We start from the raw sequence: 18,399 nt of genomic DNA on the forward strand, positions 1-18,399 counted from the left end.
TTGTAATACTGACCACAAAGTTCCTGCCGCCGCTGAAACCAGAGCAGCAACAGCGGTGCGGCTGAAAAAAGCACCGGGTTTGTACTCCACCAGTACGAATGTTCCGCCTCTTGAATCTTAGAGCCAGCTGCAATTTGAGTGTGGCCATTCTGGGCCATGGATACAAGCTCTAGCGGTCTCAAAACTGTTTATTGACATCGAGCTAATAAGGTTTGTAAGCCGGGTAAAGAAACAGTGGCCGAATTGGTGAGTGTTGGTTTAAATTTTAACTTCTTTCACAGAGCCTGTTTTTATAGAAAACCAGACACCGCTAGCTTGTGGCAACCTAGCTTCCAGCCCGGTTAACGGCAGCTAGCTTGTTAGCTTCAGAGCGAGAATGACAGAGGGGAACAGTCCTGTCAAAAGGCAGCGAAGGCAAACACGATTTAATAACTGTCTTTTGCTGCCTGTTTTTAAAATCTTTGGGGTTTTGTTGTTCACCTCATGATGTAAGTAACATCGGCTGAGTTTGAAATGTTCGCTCAAATAAATTTGCCGGTGTTTTTTTCCCGGCGTGAGTGAGTAGTTGCAAATCAAGAACAAAGATCTATTGTAGGCAAGCTAACCTTAACTGTTACCATCAGCGGCACCGGTATTATTATTATTATTATTTTACCATTTCACTCTACTAATTTCCCATCCTTAATATTAAGCCTCTAAACGCTGTCAGGTATCTACCTGACTCAAATGGGCTCTTTCCGTATATTATTTTACAACTGGCACATAGGTCCCTGTAATTTTAACGTGTTTAGTAAGATCGAGGCCACGTTAAGTTAAATTTTAATTGCTAATAGGAGGATTACAAGGACTAGACATACGGTAATAACGTTACAGATGTTCTTCATCCAAGCGAAGATTTACGGTATGGCTATTATACATTCGTACATGACGATTAACAAATTATTGTTGAATTCGCTATTTAGGGCCATCTATACGAATTCTGTGGTACATGCTGGTTGGTGTTTTGATTGCGAGTTTGTTAAACACAGATGTAAGTGGCCTCACCATAATATTAGATTAGTCAACTATAATTACCAAAGGAGTAGCATCAGAAAAGCATCTCGGTTGTTTAGACAGTATCCCCCCACACAGGTGTTTGCGTCATATAATCTCTCACTAAACAGAGATTATAAAGGCAGAAATGTGGGCTATACTATAAATCCTGTATTTCACCTGAAGCTGAGTTGTAGATGTGGCAGCTGCTTTTGTGCTATCATAGACTTGCATATAAAAATCGTTCAGGGGATTTCACATCTTTAGTGGACACTGCAGTATGCAAGTATCCTTTGAAGTCTTAATAAAGGATACATTTTCCCCTCTGTTTGGGGCCCACTTTCTGTATTTGTGTTATGCACTGTGGCTCAATCTAATGGGACAAGAACAGCCTGGTGCAGACAGATTTCTTGACTGTGTCTAGCTTTTGTTATAAAGAATTGATGACCCAAATTCCAAATTTGCTAACTAATTTTATTTACAATTTTTTAACATTACATCTGTACTTCTTCTATTGGTTACAGATCTGACGTCAAACGTGTTAACCAGTGAATGCATAGAGTCAAGAAGGTCAGACTTTGTGACAATAAAGACGGTATCTGGACAAGGTACAGTGTTCATGTAGTCTCTCTGCCTTGGTTAAAAAAAACGGATGAATAATATTTAAACCAGTTCCAATAAATGAATGGCCTTGTGTAGGTGTGCCTTGGTTTCTGCACCACTTATCAGTTCTTTGTAATGTCAACGTGCAGCTGTGTGACTGTGAGCATGACGGCTGTGGACGGCCTTTCGGATAATGCAGAGGTGGTGGAAATGGAGGATGTGCCATCTCAGTTCTTTGTGGAGAAACACTCTTGGGAGGGCCTGCGAGATATTATCCACTGTAGCAGGAAGTACTCAGGCATGATTGCCAACAAGGCTCCCCATGACTTCCAGTTTGTGCAGAAAAATGATGAAAATGGACCCCACTCCCACCGGCTCTACTACCTCGGTAAGCCGCACAAAAATGCCCAGTATCAGCTTGTAATTGGTCATTTCTGTCTTTTTCTCAACTGTACTCCTTTCAGTTGACCTCAGTCATGCTTTTCTGCTCAAGGCAGCAGAGGATGATTGCCTCATAATACTAAAACAGTCATGGTGAAATGCCTGTTGTTTCTTGTTGACACTGCCTTTGTTGCTTTTCTTTGCGCTTACCAGGAATGCCTTATGGAAGCAGAGAGAACTCATTACTCTACTCAGAAATCCCCAAGAAGATTCGGAAAGAGGCCCTCTTAGTGTTGTCATGGAAACAGATGCTGGATCATTTTCAGGTGAATTCCCCATCTCTCCTCTCTCCTCTCTGTTTGTGCCACAACCAAACTACCCAGTATGTTGTTATTGAAGTCCAAAATACTATCCAACCACTATGAAGGGATGATGGGGCAGATGAAGGTGGTTTAATCATGTGTTTCTCATTTATTATGTTACATATAAATATATCGATTCATTAAAATCCTGAATCGATTTTTTAATATAAATTTATTTTGCCCGAAAAGCCAGAATCTCAGGTTAAACCTCACAAAATTTCAACAACCACCAAACAGCTAAATCAGTAAATGTGAGCAGGTACACGGATTCTGCACAAAGACGTAAACACAAAGCGCGGACCCGCCGACGCATCAGAATCAGTGAGATGTTGCCTTTCTCACCCGACGGCACGGACACTGTCGGGGCTGAAAGCCGACAGCTCGCTGATTCTGATGCTTCGGCGGGTCCGCGCTTTGTGTTTACGTATTTTTTGCACTAGATTCTGAGCTGCAGGTTTTATCTCTCTTCAACCAAAATTCACTGAACCAGCAGCAAAAGAAGCAGCATATTACGCTTCACATTTGATAAACATCGTCACGGATTCCTTCTTACTTTTGCTGCTTTGCTTCCACCACGATAAAATCACACTTCATGCACAGCTCTCTCTCTCTCTCTCTCTCTCTCTCTCTCTCTCTGTATACTTCAAGAACAGTTTCCCGTCTAAAAATCTGTTTTCTTTATTATTCGCTTGCGCACAATTATACCGTTGTTTACAGCGCTGTCGGCTGCTGTGTTTTTTTCCTTTTACTTACTTCTGTAAAGAAAGCCTCATTTCTGCCGTTCAATAGGCTACTGAACAAATTTAAACTTTTTAAAATTATGCAAAATTGCAAATCGCTTAGCTGTGTCTCTAATAAAACCTCTGTAACTTTCCTCTGCTTCACTTCAGCAGCATCAGGTGTTGTTCATATGTTGATTAATGGTTTTTCCTTCGTTTTTGATCTACTGCAGAATATTTGTATAAAATCCCAGGCCAGGAAAATCACCTTCATGTTTTTCTGTGTTTTATCATCAGCTACTTTGACACAAAGGCATCTGCTGTGATGCTTACACCTTTGATAAAGTCTCGCAAGTGTCAGCTTTCTTTTTATAGATAAATAAATATGGAAATGTACTGATGCATGATCTGAATTATAATATTTTTTACTGTCTGAGGCAAAATTTCCCCGATTCGAATTGATTCGAATCGATTCGGGACCTTGTGAATTGGAATCAAATCGATTCTAGAAATCAGTGACGATACCCAGCCCTAAATTTTTACATATATGTACCGTTGCATATGCACAGGTTTACACAGCAAACCTCTAAAAATCCCTTTGGTAAATTCAAATCTTATCCACATGTTTTCCTGTTGTTGCTCTAAGGCTACGCCGCACCAGGGGGCATATTCTCGAGAGGAGGAGTTACTGAGAGAGCGTAAACGTTTGGGAGCATTTGGTATTACATCCTATGACTACCATTCCCAGACTGGACTGTTCCTCTTCCAGGCTAGTAATAGCCTATTCTACTGTCAAGACGGTGGCAACAATGGTTTCATCGTGAGTACAGCTGCTCAATTTTTTGCAATTCTTAGATTCTCTTGATTAAAGAATGGATCAGTACAGCTGTGTAAAGACACTGTTATGTTAAATACATTACTTTGGCTCATAAACCTTTAAATACTGTGTATCCGTTCAATTAGAGGGATACAGTACCAAGGAATACCTGCAAGGTAGAGATGATCTCTATCTGTGAGTCTCCTGTCAGACTTTCTTCCAGACACACAGTCAGTGAATAGTGTTATTACATAGAATAATGTTATAAGTTATTACATTTCATGTGTTTGTGTGATTAATGGCTAGAGCAGGAATGTTAGACTGACTTTGCGTTGTGGGCCACTTTGTTCTTAAGTGGGCCGTGAAACTGAAACTCCCCTTTCTGTCAGTGTAAAGAAGTGTAACTGCACATTGAATCCCTCCGACATCTTAATATAAGTAATTTCCACAGTACAGCTCAGTTTTTACCCATCAGCTCTAAAAGGCTGATGGGGGTAATGCTATCACCCTGCCTGGTGGACAGACAGGCAAGCAATGGAACACCTGAGTTTGTGAATGCAATAACTCAAAAACAAGGTGACATAGGAGTTTCAAATTGGTGTATTGACTACAAATCTTGGGAGAGTTAACATGTTTTAGATGTCTATCAATAGTAAAAGCTGTAAAACTCGGTTTGGGCCTTGGATTAAGATTCATTTAGATTGTTTGTCAGAGGTGCACTTCAGGTCTTTCTCCCCCTGTGCTTGTGCCTTTTATAATTTTAATGCAGCTTTTTAACCTGCTTGAAGTAACAGGGATTTCCTTAGACCCTTGTACATTACACTGTATTTAAAGAGTTTTTGGAGTGCATGATGCTGCTGCTGAATCTTGATGGGTTTAGCAAGATAAAAAGAATAAACAAACTGGTCGAATAATAGATAAATGAGATTTGTATAAACATACAACAACATCCTCACTGGTAGGAGAAATTGCAATAGCTCGAATGCATTGAGTCACTTTACAAAATCATGAGCTGGTCTGAGTCACTGAAAATAACCACGTGCATCCATATGGGTGGTCTGTACTTGCTGTCATTTACTTGGCTGTGCAGACCAACAATCTCAAGCTGTTATTTGAGCTTCTCTTTACAACTCAACAAGTATTTCAAGTCAGCAGATGTTACAGACGGAGTTAACTTAGTTTACAGAACTCTTTTTGATTGTCCTGATGTCTTTCCTCTAAACTTCCAATTTTTTTTTTTCATGAATCAGGTTAATGTTTTCATAAGGCTCTCGCTTTGTCCACGTAACATTCAATTTCCTTTTGACTAAGACTGTTTTTGTTGGTTTTAGCAGTCAGCTCCTGTAAAGCCTATGGAGATCAAGACCCAGTGCTCAGGGACCCGTATGGACCCCAAGATCTGCCCCGGAGATCCAGACTTTATAGCCTTTATCAACAACAATGACTTGTGGATAGCCAACATTAAGACAGGCGAGGAAAGGCGACTCACGTACTGCCATAAAGGTCTGAAGACTCAGTTTTTTTTTTATTTAAGCAGTATTTTTATTGAGTGAGCTTTACAAATTTCACACTATTAGTGTGTGTCTTGTTTTGGCACTTCATCTTCCCTGTTTTTTCTCATCCAATTTCACTTTGTAGCGCAGAGAGAAAACAACTTTGAGATCCCACATGTTCAGTTTTGTGTTTAGGCATATGAATATGGCATATGGATTTGAACCCATTTGCTAATTTATTCAATTTCTCCCAGGTTTAGATAATGTTAAGGAGGACCCCAAGTCTGCAGGTGTAGCAACTTTTGTCATACAGGAAGAGTTTGACCGTTTCACTGGCTACTGGTGGAGCCCCACAGCAGTAGAAGGTCAGCCGTATGTCTTTTTCCAATAGTACCAGCTCAGCTCGGCTCGACTCAGTTTTTAGGGTTTTCCATTAGGTGGTAGTACCTGGTACCAGGTACTTTTTAGTACCCGCTTGGCCAGGATTCCAAGTGACCTGAGATCTGATCCAAAAAATGTGATGTCATCAGACTGCATGCGGCCGATTGTCAGTCAGTGGCGTCACTCGATGAGTCATGAGAGTGTCTCCTTCACAAAAATCGAAGCTGCCATTTTTTAAACCTGGCAATGAGAAAAAACATTGTGGTCCCCGAGCCTGACAAAAAGCCATACACTGAGCAGCGGGTGTACCATCACCTCGATGCCCTCTATTGTTATGGTGTTCGTGTTGCATACAAATAATGTCGCTGAACTTTCAGCTGCACTGCTATAACGACCCCACGTACATTAGGTGGCACTCAATTGTAATGGAAAACTTCCGAAACTGAGTTGAATCGAGCTGCGTTGAGTTGAGCCGAGTAGGTTCTCGGCTCAATGGCTCTTACTAACAAAAGCAATTCTTAAGGAACAATTCTTGCAGCCCATGTTATAGGTTCTGTTTCTTTGGATAAATTGCGTTAATTGTTTTTCTCTCGTCAGACCCTAATGGAGGTAAAACAGTGTACCTTCTGTATGAAGAGGTGGATGAAACAGAGGTAGAAATTATTCATGTTCCATCTCCGGCACTTGAGGAGCGGAAAGCAGACGCATACAGATATCCTCGCACAGGTCAGTGCAGGTTTGCACAATGTATGCACAAGGATTTAGAGTAGTGAAAACATACGCACACATTTCTACAACTTGTATTTTTTTCTAATCTCTTATTTACAGGTAGCAAAAATCCCCAGTCTACACTTAAACTGGCAGAGATCAAGACAGATCATCAAGGAAGAGCAAGTGTCTCACTTCCTTTTCTTCACTTTTTTTCTACGTGCTTTAGCATCTTCATTCTTTAGCATGATCTTTATCTCACGTGTGCGTATGCATGTGTATGTGTATTTACAGATAGTGAGCACACACGACAAAGAACTGGTCGCCCCCTTTAACTCCTTGTTTCCTGGGACAGAATACATCGCCAGAGTAGGATGGACGAGTGACGGCAAATAGTGAGTGTTGCAAAATTCTGCCACTCTCAGAATAAACCAGCATAAGAAACTATCTGATTGAGAACCTTTTAAAATTGTAGCTTCAGTTTGGGAGCTATGGACGTACACAACAGTCTCGTTAGTTTTTACAGAAGTTGTACTGGAGGGAACTATTTTTCATTCACGATTGCTCATCATTCCATACAAATCAGTCTTTTGATCGTTGTCTGCTCTCTGTTGTAGTGGTTGGGCAGTGCTGTTAGACCGCAGTCAGAGGAAACTGCAACTTGTTCTGCTGCCACCCGCCCTCTTCATCCCAGTGACAGATGATCCAGCTCTAAGACAGGAGAGTCTGGAGGCTGTGCCCACTAACACGCAGCCATACATAATCTATGAAGAAACCACTGACGTCTGGATAAATGTAAATGTTTTCTCACAGCTCTCTATGGTTACCTTTAAAATAAACTGATTAAGTACATTTATAAATTCTAATTATGACGCTTTCTTTCTTTCTGCAGGTTCACGATATATTCTATCCCTTTATTCAAACGACAGAAGATGAGTTTACTTTCATTTGGGTAAATGAGTCTAAAACAGGTTTCAGCCATCTGTATAAAATCACATCCCAGTTACAACCAGGCTGCTACCGTTGGATAGAGGAATACCAGCACCTAGAGGGTACGAAACTAGGAGATGCCTCTGCATTGATTTGAAATGAAATAATCAGATTTTTTAGGCTGATATTACTTTTGTCTTTAGACTCAGCTGTTAGCGTTTACATTATAGAATGTTGATTTTTACTTTTTTGTCCTCCAGGAGACTTTAAATGTGCAATCAAAGAAGAGGTTACATTGACCTGTGGGGAATGGGAAGTGTTGGCAAGACATGGCTCCAAGGTGAGTGCCAAATACAAAAGAAAAAAAATCACACTTATGAGAGATGCAGGTGAACTCAGTAAGAAAATATTTGGGCAGTTCTCAATTTTAATCTCAAGTAATGATCATGAATTTGGAGTGTTGATTCTAAATCCTAATTTTAGGGTGTTTATAAAAAGACTGGTGCTGCAGTGTCTGAAGTTGACAACAGATCCACATCAACTGACATTTGGTATTTCCCTGGAGATTTTCTGTCAGGCTTCTGCTGCAGTCAATTTCAATTTTTGCTTGTTTCAGGCATTTTTTTGTTTTCAGTCTGGGTAAAACAGATGGACAGAAAATGTCTAAACATGTTGACATGCAAACACCGTCAAATGCTACTGAAGCTGAAAGATGACAAGTTAACCTGATGCTACCTTTAAAAAAATCACTAGAACACTCAAATATACATGTTTGTTTGAAATGTACATTTTACTGTATTTTCTGTATTTTGTATTCTGGAGTTCAGCACCAATGCTGACTAGGTGTCAGCTTTTCTAAACTATTTAATATATTACTTGAAACAAAGATTTTCCACTGGCTTTATTTAGGTTTGTCATGGACTACTTTATGGCATCTGAAATTGCTGTATTTTTGCTGAGAGCTGCTGTTTTCATTCACCTTCAAATGCTCTCTAATGTTTCCTTTGCTAGATCTGGGTCAATGAGGCAACAAAGTTGGTGTATTTCCAGGGCACCAGAGACACTCCTCTGGAGCATCATCTTTACGTGGTCAGCTATGAGTCACCTGGAGATGTGGTCAGACTAACTAAGCCTGGCTTCTCTCATAGCTGCTCTGTTAGTCAGGTACTATCATTTATTTGTGCACGTACCTGTTTGCTTAACTCTGTGTGCAAATTTCAGTAATCCAGCTGTTTATCCACCTGTTTTTTTTAACATGTTGCTCAACAGTTGAGTTGCTTTAACATATTTTACTGTTTTGAGTAGTTCTGGTGGGAACAAATACTTCAGTCAGTGCCAGAATTACATTTCAAATATATGAAAAATAAATAAATAAATAAATATAAGTGTTGTTGTCTTACACCTGGGGAAACAAGACCAGTCCAGATTAAGTACAGCTAATAGAGGATATAGAGAAGGTTTAAGTAAAGAGAGAAACTGCCTGCTTAAGAGCAGTGAGAAATAAAGCACTGGCTTGAAGGAAGCGTTTAACCTTCTCCAGGCAGGCAGTTACGACCTAACATCCTGATTACCCCACATACATATTTTATGAGGTTTTTTTACTCAGAAGTACCACTGCAGGACTTGGTTGTGCATTAGCAACAAAAAACTTAATTCGGGCCTGAGAGGGTTAAAGAGAGTGTTGACAGCATACTTGATAGTGTCTCATGTCGGGCTTTGTTGTAGTTAGTGATACAACTTTGCATCCCTCTTGCCTTTTATTTCCTTCCTCTTCTTTATAAGGCATCTCTTTCTCTTCTCTCTTCTTGCAGAACTTTGACTTTTTTGTCAGCCACTACAGCAACGTGAGTACTCCTCCCTGTGTTCACGTCTACAAGCTGACTGGCTCAGAAGGTGACCCGCTGCACATGGTTCCTGAGTTCTGGGCCAGCATGATGGAATCGCCAGGTAAACAGAGCCTGATGTAAAAAAGACCATGTAACATCGCTCGTACTAAAGACGGAGAGGCACTGCTTGTCAGCAGTGTGTACACTGAGATAGTATCCAAGAGCAACTGCATTCCTCTGTCTATAAGTGGTTAGTTCCAACGAAAAGTACTTGTTTGACATTTTGTCAAACTAAAGGAAAAGTCAGCCAAGAGTCATTGTTTTAAAATCTCTCAAAGGATTTGATAAATTTGGTTTTCACATGGTAAATGTTTTGTTCCCTTTTTTTTAAAACCTCTCTTGCAGTTAAAAAATTACAAGTCTGGCATTAAACAAAACAAAGCCTCTCTGTGTGAGTATAGTTTTGTGCAGAGGATAGTCTGTCCAAGTGTGAGTGTTCATATCAGGAGACGATCCTAAACATCATCACATTTCTTCTGTTTCTGGGAGCTTTGGAACTCCTGAAATTTAAGGCTTAAAGTTTATTAACCTCTTTAATTCAAACTACTTATCATGGACCAAACCATCACAATGGATTGTCTGTGAAGGTTCTCAGTCATCCAGGTCATCGTAGTCAAAGGAGCTTGCAAAGAAAAGCGTCTGGACTTCTTTAAGTTGCTTGAAGACATTTCACCTCTCATCCGGGAAGCTTCTTCAGTGTCCCTTTTGTCCCTCTGTGGGGGGTCACTCCCACTAGGTTTATATCTGGGACTCTCCACCATTTGACCTTAGAACTGAAGCTTCTCGGATGAGAGGTGAAACGTCTTCAAGCAAGTCAAAGGAGCTTGCAAAGAAAAGCGTCTGGACTTCTTTAAGTTGCTTGAAGACGTTTCACCTCTCATCCGGGAAGCTTCTTCAGTGTCCCTTTTGTCCCTCTGTGGGGGGTCACTCCCACTAGGTTTATATCTGGGACTCTCCACCATTTGACCTTAGAACTGAAGCTTCTCGGATGAGAGGTGAAACGTCTTCAAGCAAGTCAAAGGAGCTTGCAAAGAAAAGCGTCTGGACTTCTTTAAGTTGCTTGAAGACGTTTCACCTCTCATCCGGATGAGAGGTGAAACGTCTTCAAGCAACTTAAAGAAGTCCAGACGCTTTTCTTTGCAAGCTCCTTAATCACAATGGATTGAAAATTGCTCTATATAAATTTTTTTAGCACTACACCTTTAGTTAATGTAGTTTTCATTATATGGGTGTCAGCTTGAACAGTTTGTGCTTTGTTGGAAGAGTAGGAATTGAAGCAGAAGTCTTGATTTAGACTTTTGTTGGGAATTTTTGCAGACGGTGTAAACTATCTAGTGGCCGACATCGTTGCTAGCATTTATGCTTGTGCAGGTGCATTATGTGTAATTACCTTGTGGCCGTATCTTGGTGTTTTATGTGTGGCACCAGACGATAGACAGCATTTTATTTGTTTGTTTGTTGGTTTTGTTTTTTTCTGCCTTCATGTCCATTCCGATAAATTCTGCAATTTCCCACCTGAAATTTACTGACATTAGAGAGTCCTTACATTGATGTTAGAATTATGTTTCCTTGTATTTAGCCACTTAGAGAATAACAATCAATATACTAACTCAAAGTAGCCGAACATGCACAATGCACGAACAAGCAAATCACAGTCGATGCAATCTGTAGTTAAATTTCTAGAGAGGGGTGGTTGAGGTGAAGATTTCCCACTAAAACATAAATCCCTGTTAACCGCCACCCCATTGCAGGAGCTTCTACAGAGTTGCTTGTCATGATTGTGCTGTTAGCTGAAACAATGTTTTGAAGCTGTAAAAATCTGGCTGAGGGAATGAAAAATAAACCTGCAGCAGAGTCCAGCTGTGGAATATAGTACAGGTTCAAGAGTATCAGTAACCTTAAACACTAAAACGTTTCATTTTTTTATTCCCAAACAATCATTTAGTTCTGTAAAATGTTTTAGAGTGCTGAGGTTTTTTTCTGCTGTAACATTTGTTGACAAAGGGTTCTCAGGCATGCTGTATGAAGCACTTTGAGTAGAAAAGCTTTATATAAGAGAACCAGTCATTTCACAATTTACTTTTTTTTTATTACATAAAACCTTGTTTGCGTATGCCTAACCTGGTGACTGCTTGTTGATGTCATCCAGGTTGTCCGGGAGATTACAATCCACCTGAGATTTTCGACTTTCCGGGGAAGTCAGGCTTCCAGCTTTATGGGATGGTATACAAGCCTCACAACCTGCAGTCTGGGCGGAAACACCCCACTGTTCTCTTTGTCTACGGAGGCCCACAGGTTTGTAGCTGCATCTTATCCATCTTACTTCTAACTGTGTAATCATACGGCTTTGTTACATAAGATTTAATCATTGCTGCCTTCCCTTTGTGGCTAATAAATGCTGCTCTGAAAGTCTATTACTGTGTAAACAAAATGTTTCTAAGAATGTGATTATGTCTTTGTATATGTAGGTGCAGTTGGTTAACAACTCTTTTAAGGGCATGAAATACCTCCGCCTGAACACACTGGCTTCTCTCGGCTATGCTGTGGTTGTCATTGATGGGAGGGGTTCTTGTCAGAGGGGCCTTGAATTTGAAGGAGCACTGAAAAACAAAATGGTAAAGTTTGACACATACAAATAATAATCCAGTATCATTAAAGAAATAGATGTGATGTGAAAGCTCCAGCCGAAATAACTCTGTTTGCCTCTCCAGGGTCAAGTAGAGATTGAAGACCAGGTGGAGGGGCTGCAGTATGTAGCAGAGAAGTTTAACTTTGTGGACCTGAGCCGTGTTGCCATCCATGGCTGGTCCTATGGAGGTTTCCTTTCTCTCATGGGCCTCATCCAGCGACCCAATGTCTTTAAGGTTGGACTACCTGTTTACCCTCAAGCTGTCGTTTATTGTTAAAACCATATTAAACTTTTACCTATAGCCCAAAACATGCAGGCATTTGTTATTTAATGCAATATAAAGTGGAGAAATCATTTCTTAATTCTCCGTTTCCTTATTGCTCATAACCTCATTTGTGATGCAGTTGCCAGTTGCATCCACATGGTGTCTGTCTTGGAGTGTGTTAGCCATTAGTCATTATTAAGTAGAGATGTCTGCAGATACATCAAGATTTTTCTTGTGACATGCGTGCATATCAGATGTAAAACAATGACATCAGAATATACCATTAATAATCGTATTATAACACACACAGTAAGCCTAAACAATTACTCTCCTGCAAAGTGACTTCTTTCCAGATTAAGATGAATTCTTTTTCTTTTAATGTTATTTCTTTTCCATCCCTGACAGCTGGCTATTGCAGGTGCCCCAGTGACTGTGTGGATGGCCTATGACACAGGCTACACAGAGCGCTACATGGATGTGCCTGAGAACAACCAACAGGGCTACGAGGAGGGATCTGTGGCGCTGCATGTGGACAAGCTCCCTAGCGAGTCAGTACACACACACTCTTATTTAAGTTAACAAGAAAGAAAAATGTTTTTAAAATCAAAACGCACATTCTCTGCAGTTTCTCATATTGTCTCTGCATTTTAATAACGATTGTAGGATCTTTAATGTTATATTTTGGTTAAATGTGCTTCACATTTGGTCAGTCCGATACCTGTGTGCAACTGACAGTTCAAACACTTCTTAAAAAAATCAGTCTCATTCTTATGAAACACCTTTAAATGTGACTCTTAAAACATTTAAACTCTTGAACTCGTGCTTGTGCATGCCACACCTTGCCTCTGTGTCCTTGGGCTACTTGGATCATTTTCATTAGCTGAGGAACGTTGAGTTATTGATGTTTCAGTAGCGGGGTCTTCCTTTAAGTCAAAAGCTGTGGATTATTATTATTATTATTTTTTTGTATGTAAAATAAGTTCTGCTAACATTAAGATTGCATCCTGACGGAACCTCACTATTTAGGGTTCTAGCGATGACCTTAAAAACGTGATACTGAAAGAGAGAGTAAAAGATTTTTTACAACTGCATTTGTGTAATCATTCTGTAAATCTCTTTGTGCCACTTAAAACATTTGTAATGTTGGGAACATGTTTTTACTGTTCTCAGAACACGTATTCATTGCAGTTTAACTAATCACATCGTAACTCTCTTCTTCAGGCCCAACCGTTTGCTTATTCTCCACGGCTTTCTGGATGAGAATGTACACTTTTTCCACACCAATTTTCTAGTGTCACAGATAATCCGGGCTGGAAAGCCCTACCAGCTTCAGGTTTGTTTCATATCTTAAGAGCATAATACATGTGTGTGTGTATGTTTATGTTGTTCCAGCATTATCACAATCATGTTGTCCAGGATCAATGCTGCAGTTGATCACTTATGTTGGTTTGTTAGTGATAGTGAGTGATCGAACAACATCACTGGTCAGATGCAGGGCTGATCCTGGACCAACATTATTATTATGATAATATAGCCTATATGGTGATAATATAACATCACCAGCACTTGGATATCAGATCATGCTTCCAGAAACATAGAAGAAAGTGCACTTTTACTGCTAAGGGCCATCTTAGTTTTCACAGGATTTTCGCTTGTATCACTTATTTATAGTTCAATAAATTAACTTCAGTTAACATAATACAGTAGTTGGATTATATATTAGGATTAGGATTGTTGTTTTGAATTTTGAACCTTTAGTGTCAGTGGGCAGCTATTTCCATAATGACAGCCTCAATGCTGTGACACTTTGCATCGACAGCGTTCAGTGCGATCATGCAAAGCAGCTTCTTTTTCCTGCTGCGCTTTCAGTGCTTTCATTTGGAAATACAAGTTAACTCTTGAACCACTTCTCTGTCACCAACCAATCAAAATCAAGAAGTGTTGAGCTTCACAGTGTCAACTTCAACACGGGTAAAGGTTAAACGGCGCTTGTTTGTCCCTCATGGCCCAGTTATATATGGATAAGGGAGATGGTTTGTGTAACCTAGCAACAGCAGGTGCTAGGCTACAAAAACAACCTTTGTAAAGAAGGTCATGAGTGGCTTCAAAGGCAAAAAAGATATTTTCTAGATTAGATATGATTGGTTACAGTGGGGCAAAAAAGTATTTAGTCAGCCACCGATTGTGCAAGTTCCCCCACTTAAAATGATGACAGAGGTCAGTAATTTGCACCAGAGGTACACTTCAACTGTGAGAGACAGAATGTGAAAAAAAAATCCATGAATCCACATGGTAGGATTTGTAAAGAATTTATTCGTAAATTAGGGTGGAAAATAAGTATTTGGTCAATAACAAAAATACAACTCAATACTTTGTAACATAACCTTTGTTGGCAATAACAGAGGTCAAACGTTTACTATAGGTCTTTACCAGGTTTGCACACACAGTAGCTGGTATTTTGGCCCATTCCTCCATGCAGATCTTCTCGAGAGCAGTGATGTTTTGGGGCTGTCGCCGAGCAACACGGACTTTCAACTCCCGCCACAGATTTTCTATGGGGTTGAGGTCTGGAGACTGGCTAGGCTACTCCAGGACTTTCAAATGCTTCTTACGGAGCCACTCCTTTGTTGCCCGGGCGGTGTGTTTTGGATCATTGTCATGTTGGAAGACCCAGCCTCGTTTCATCTTCAAAGTTCTCACTGATGGAAGGAGGTTTTGGCTCAAAATCTCACGATACATGGCCCCATTCATTCTGTCCTTAACACGGATCAGTCGTCCTGTCCCCTTGGCAGAAAAACAGCCCCATAGCATGATGTTTCCACCCCCATGCTTCACAGTAGGTATGGTGTTCTTGGGATGCAACTCAGTATTCTTCTTCCTCCAAACACGACGAGTTGAGTTTATACCAAAAAGTTCTACTTTGGTTTCATCTGACCACATGACATTCTCCCAATCCTCTGCTGTATCATCCATGTGCTCTCTGGCAAACTTCAGACGGGCCTGGACATGCACTGGCTTCAGCAGCGGAACACGTCTGGCACTGCGGGATTTGATTCCCTGCCGTTGTAGTGTGTTACTGATGGTGACCTTTGTTACTTTGGTCCCAGCTCTCTGCAGGTCATTCACCAGGTCCCCCCGTGTGGTTCTGGGATCTTTGCTCACCGTTCTCATGATCATTTTGACCCCACGGGATGAGATCTTGCGTGGAGCCCCAGATCGAGGGAGATTATCAGTGGTCTTGTATGTCTTCCATTTTCTGATGATTGCTCCCACAGTTGATTTTTTCACACCAAGCTGCTTGCCTATTGTAGATTCACTCTTCCCAGTCTGGTGCAGGTCTACAATACTTTTCCTGGTGTCCTTCGAAAGCTCTTTGGTCTTGGCCATGGCGGAGTTTGGAGTCTGACTGTTTGAGGCTGTGGACAGGTGTCTTTTATACAGATGATGAGTTCAAACAGGTGCCATTCATACAGGTAACGAGTGGGGGACAGAAAAGCTTCTTACAGAAGACGTTACAGGTCTGTGAGAGCCAGAGATTTTCCTTGTTTGAGGTGACCAAATACTTATTTTCCACCCTAATTTACGAATAAATTCTTTACAAATCCTACCATGTGAATTCATGGATTTTCTTTTCACATTCTGTCTCTCACAGTTGAAGTGTACCTCTGGTGCAAATTACTGACCTCTGTCATCATTTTAAGTGGGGGAACTTGCACAATCGGTGGCTGACTAAATACTTTTTTGCCCCACTGTACACACACAAAGAGCATGTGTAAATTAATTTGCTGATGTTGGTTGATTGCTCTGTTTTCATTTTTAAAGGTCTACCCCAACGAGCGGCACAGTATCCGCTGCCCTGAGTCTGGAGAGCACTACGAGATAATGCTGCTGCACTTTCTACAACAATACCTCTAAAATCAGACAACAGGGGACAAGTGAAGTCAAATTCCCCTCTTCCTTCTTTTACCCCTCCCAACTGTCCGCCCACCTGTATTCTCCATGACCTCCCCACCCCAGCCCATTTCTAACTGTTTACCCTGTCAGCAAGAAACACATCAGACACCCAGCAGCCACCAGCTCCTTTCCTCCCAACCAACTATTCGTCTCACTTCTGCATTACATTTCCTCCTTTCTGTCTTCTTCTGTTACTCAATTGCTCTCCCAGTCTTCTTCACGCCCCCTTCACCCCCATGTACAGTCTGGAGAAAGGTTTACGTGCACGACATGTGGTGTCCCACCCAGAAAGCCGAACAAAGACTTGTGAAGAAATGTTTGCAGGCTGTGTCAGTCTGACTCATTGCTCACTCACATCTTCATTTCTACAGCCACGATGGTTTCTGCCAAACGTTATCAAATTGTTTTCCCGCCCCCCCAAGCCTGTTTTGTTTACTCCAGTCAGAGGTAGAAGCGGTGGTTACAGTTCACAGATATGACATGGAAATGTGTCCGCGCATTTGCAGACGTAAACCTTTACAGTATACATGCATATGTAAAATACAGTTCATCTCATACATAAGCACAGACACTCACACCCACCCTCACAATAGCCATACATACTGTGGGTCTGTACCTCGGAGTTGGTGTAATAATCAAGAAAGGAAGAAAATCAAGGCTCTTCCTCTGTCTGTGTTTTTAGCGTTTGTTGTTTAAAATGAAATATTTTTATGGATTTTTATTCTTTTTTTTTTTTTTCATGAGTGCTGATGGAAGGCACTCATTGATGTTTTTGCGCCGTCTTACCCCGTCATATTACATTGCTCGAGATGTCTGCTTGCCTTCTTAACACATAATTTATATTTGCCAAAGTACCTCTTGACTCTTGATCATGCTGGTATTTCCCTTTTTTACTGCAATAAAGACAACAAGAGGGTGAGCACTGGAGTCTTACAACAGCTTTGTACCACCGAAATACAATTTGTACATGATAATGAATAAATGTATGAATCAATCACAAGCTTTCTTCTGGTGCAGTCTTATTGTTTTTCTACCTGTGAAGGGTTATATGTCTTGTTGTACTTCATATTTTCTGGGATTAAAAGGTTTTTTAAAATTATTATTTTAAATGTCAAGTGTGGCTTAAAGCCTCAATTAGACCCCCCGGCTCCTGTATTCCTCTTCACATCAGACCTGCACCTGACTTAAAGAAATCCACCTCAGCTACAAGAAGAGGGCTTTGAAGCTCCCCAAACATGTGGCAGCTGATGCTGTGGTAACCTTTAGATGTATTGAGTGATGCTTCATATTGATTTGGGAGCACCGCAGAGACTTAACTGGATTCCACTGCCCTTAAAATCACTTCAATAAACAAGCAGGCCTTTGGAGAAGAAGGAAATGGCAATATTTGATCCTTTGCTTGTTATTGCAAGCCTCTAATCAGCCATGTCTTATGTGATGGACCGTGCAGTGAAGGAAACTTAGGCACAGGTTAAAGTCCAAAAAATGATTTTTTATTTAACCCAAAAAACATAATTGGTTAACTCATGCAAAAAGAATCAAAATCTTGGGCCCATAAAAGAGGTCAAACTAACAAAACTCTACTCAAAGTTGACAACACAACTGATAACTCAAACAAACTGACCTAACTTAACGAGACAAAGGGGAAACTTAAATAGTGGCTGATCAGCCCACAAAAACAGGAAAAGGGGTAAAACACACAAAACCTAACTAAACCAAACATAATGAACTCCAATTCCCCCCCATGGTCCCGAGTTATGGCGTGAACCAATTTGTAGCCTTCCTTTAAACCTCGCTCCGCCCCTTTTCCACCTCTTGGCTCCTTAATCAAGGGACTGGAACAGCTGCAACTAAGGTAACTCAGAAAACAAAAGATTAATCATACATAACAGTGTAAACTAAAATGTGCGCACTTATTTTAGAATGCAGCGTTATGTGGATATATGAATTAACTAAACCAAAACCAGTTATTTATTGTCCTGTAAATAAATTCCTATATTTAAAGAAAGAAATGTGAATGCAATGTTACTTATAAGCCTCTACACTAACATGGTGGGTATTACCACTGTGTGGCTCTAAGTGCAGCCATCACATCTTATTAGTGCAAATTGGACATTTAGGCATGTAGCCATGGTCAAAGCAGCCTTTTAAAGGTCAACCTGGACAATAGAATAAGGAATGAATAGTGATTTAAGTGACTGTGATTCAGAAACTGCTGATCTACTCGGATTTTCAAGCA

The 18,399-nt window shown here is 40.6% G+C and overlaps 1 protein-coding gene across 1 annotated transcript; it reads left to right on the forward strand.

The window, feature by feature from the left end:
- Positions 1-31: 31 nt before the first annotated feature.
- On the forward strand, positions 32-17,190 carry LOC147308647 (dipeptidyl peptidase 9-like). Its single transcript, XM_086272448.1, has 21 exons — positions 32-246; positions 1,557-1,640; positions 1,785-2,023; positions 2,230-2,342; positions 3,744-3,917; positions 5,246-5,417; positions 5,662-5,772; positions 6,386-6,514; positions 6,617-6,678; positions 6,791-6,891; positions 7,114-7,291; positions 7,389-7,548; positions 7,687-7,766; positions 8,438-8,590; positions 9,238-9,373; positions 11,462-11,607; positions 11,781-11,927; positions 12,024-12,176; positions 12,612-12,754; positions 13,428-13,539; positions 16,029-17,190. Exons 2-21 carry the CDS (start codon positions 1,585-1,587, stop codon positions 16,119-16,121), a joined length of 2,658 nt encoding a protein of 885 aa, XP_086128574.1. The 5' UTR covers positions 32-246; positions 1,557-1,584; the 3' UTR covers positions 16,122-17,190.
- The last annotated feature ends 1,209 nt before the right edge of the window (positions 17,191-18,399 follow it).

Source organism: Aulonocara sp. 'chitande type north' Nkhata Bay, linkage group LG18 (genome assembly GCF_057382095.1).
Source record: "Aulonocara sp. 'chitande type north' Nkhata Bay isolate Kocher_YH1m ecotype deep benthic linkage group LG18, A_spYH_male_GT1.1, whole genome shotgun sequence".
NCBI lineage: Eukaryota > Metazoa > Chordata > Actinopteri > Cichliformes > Cichlidae > Aulonocara > Aulonocara sp. 'chitande type north' Nkhata Bay.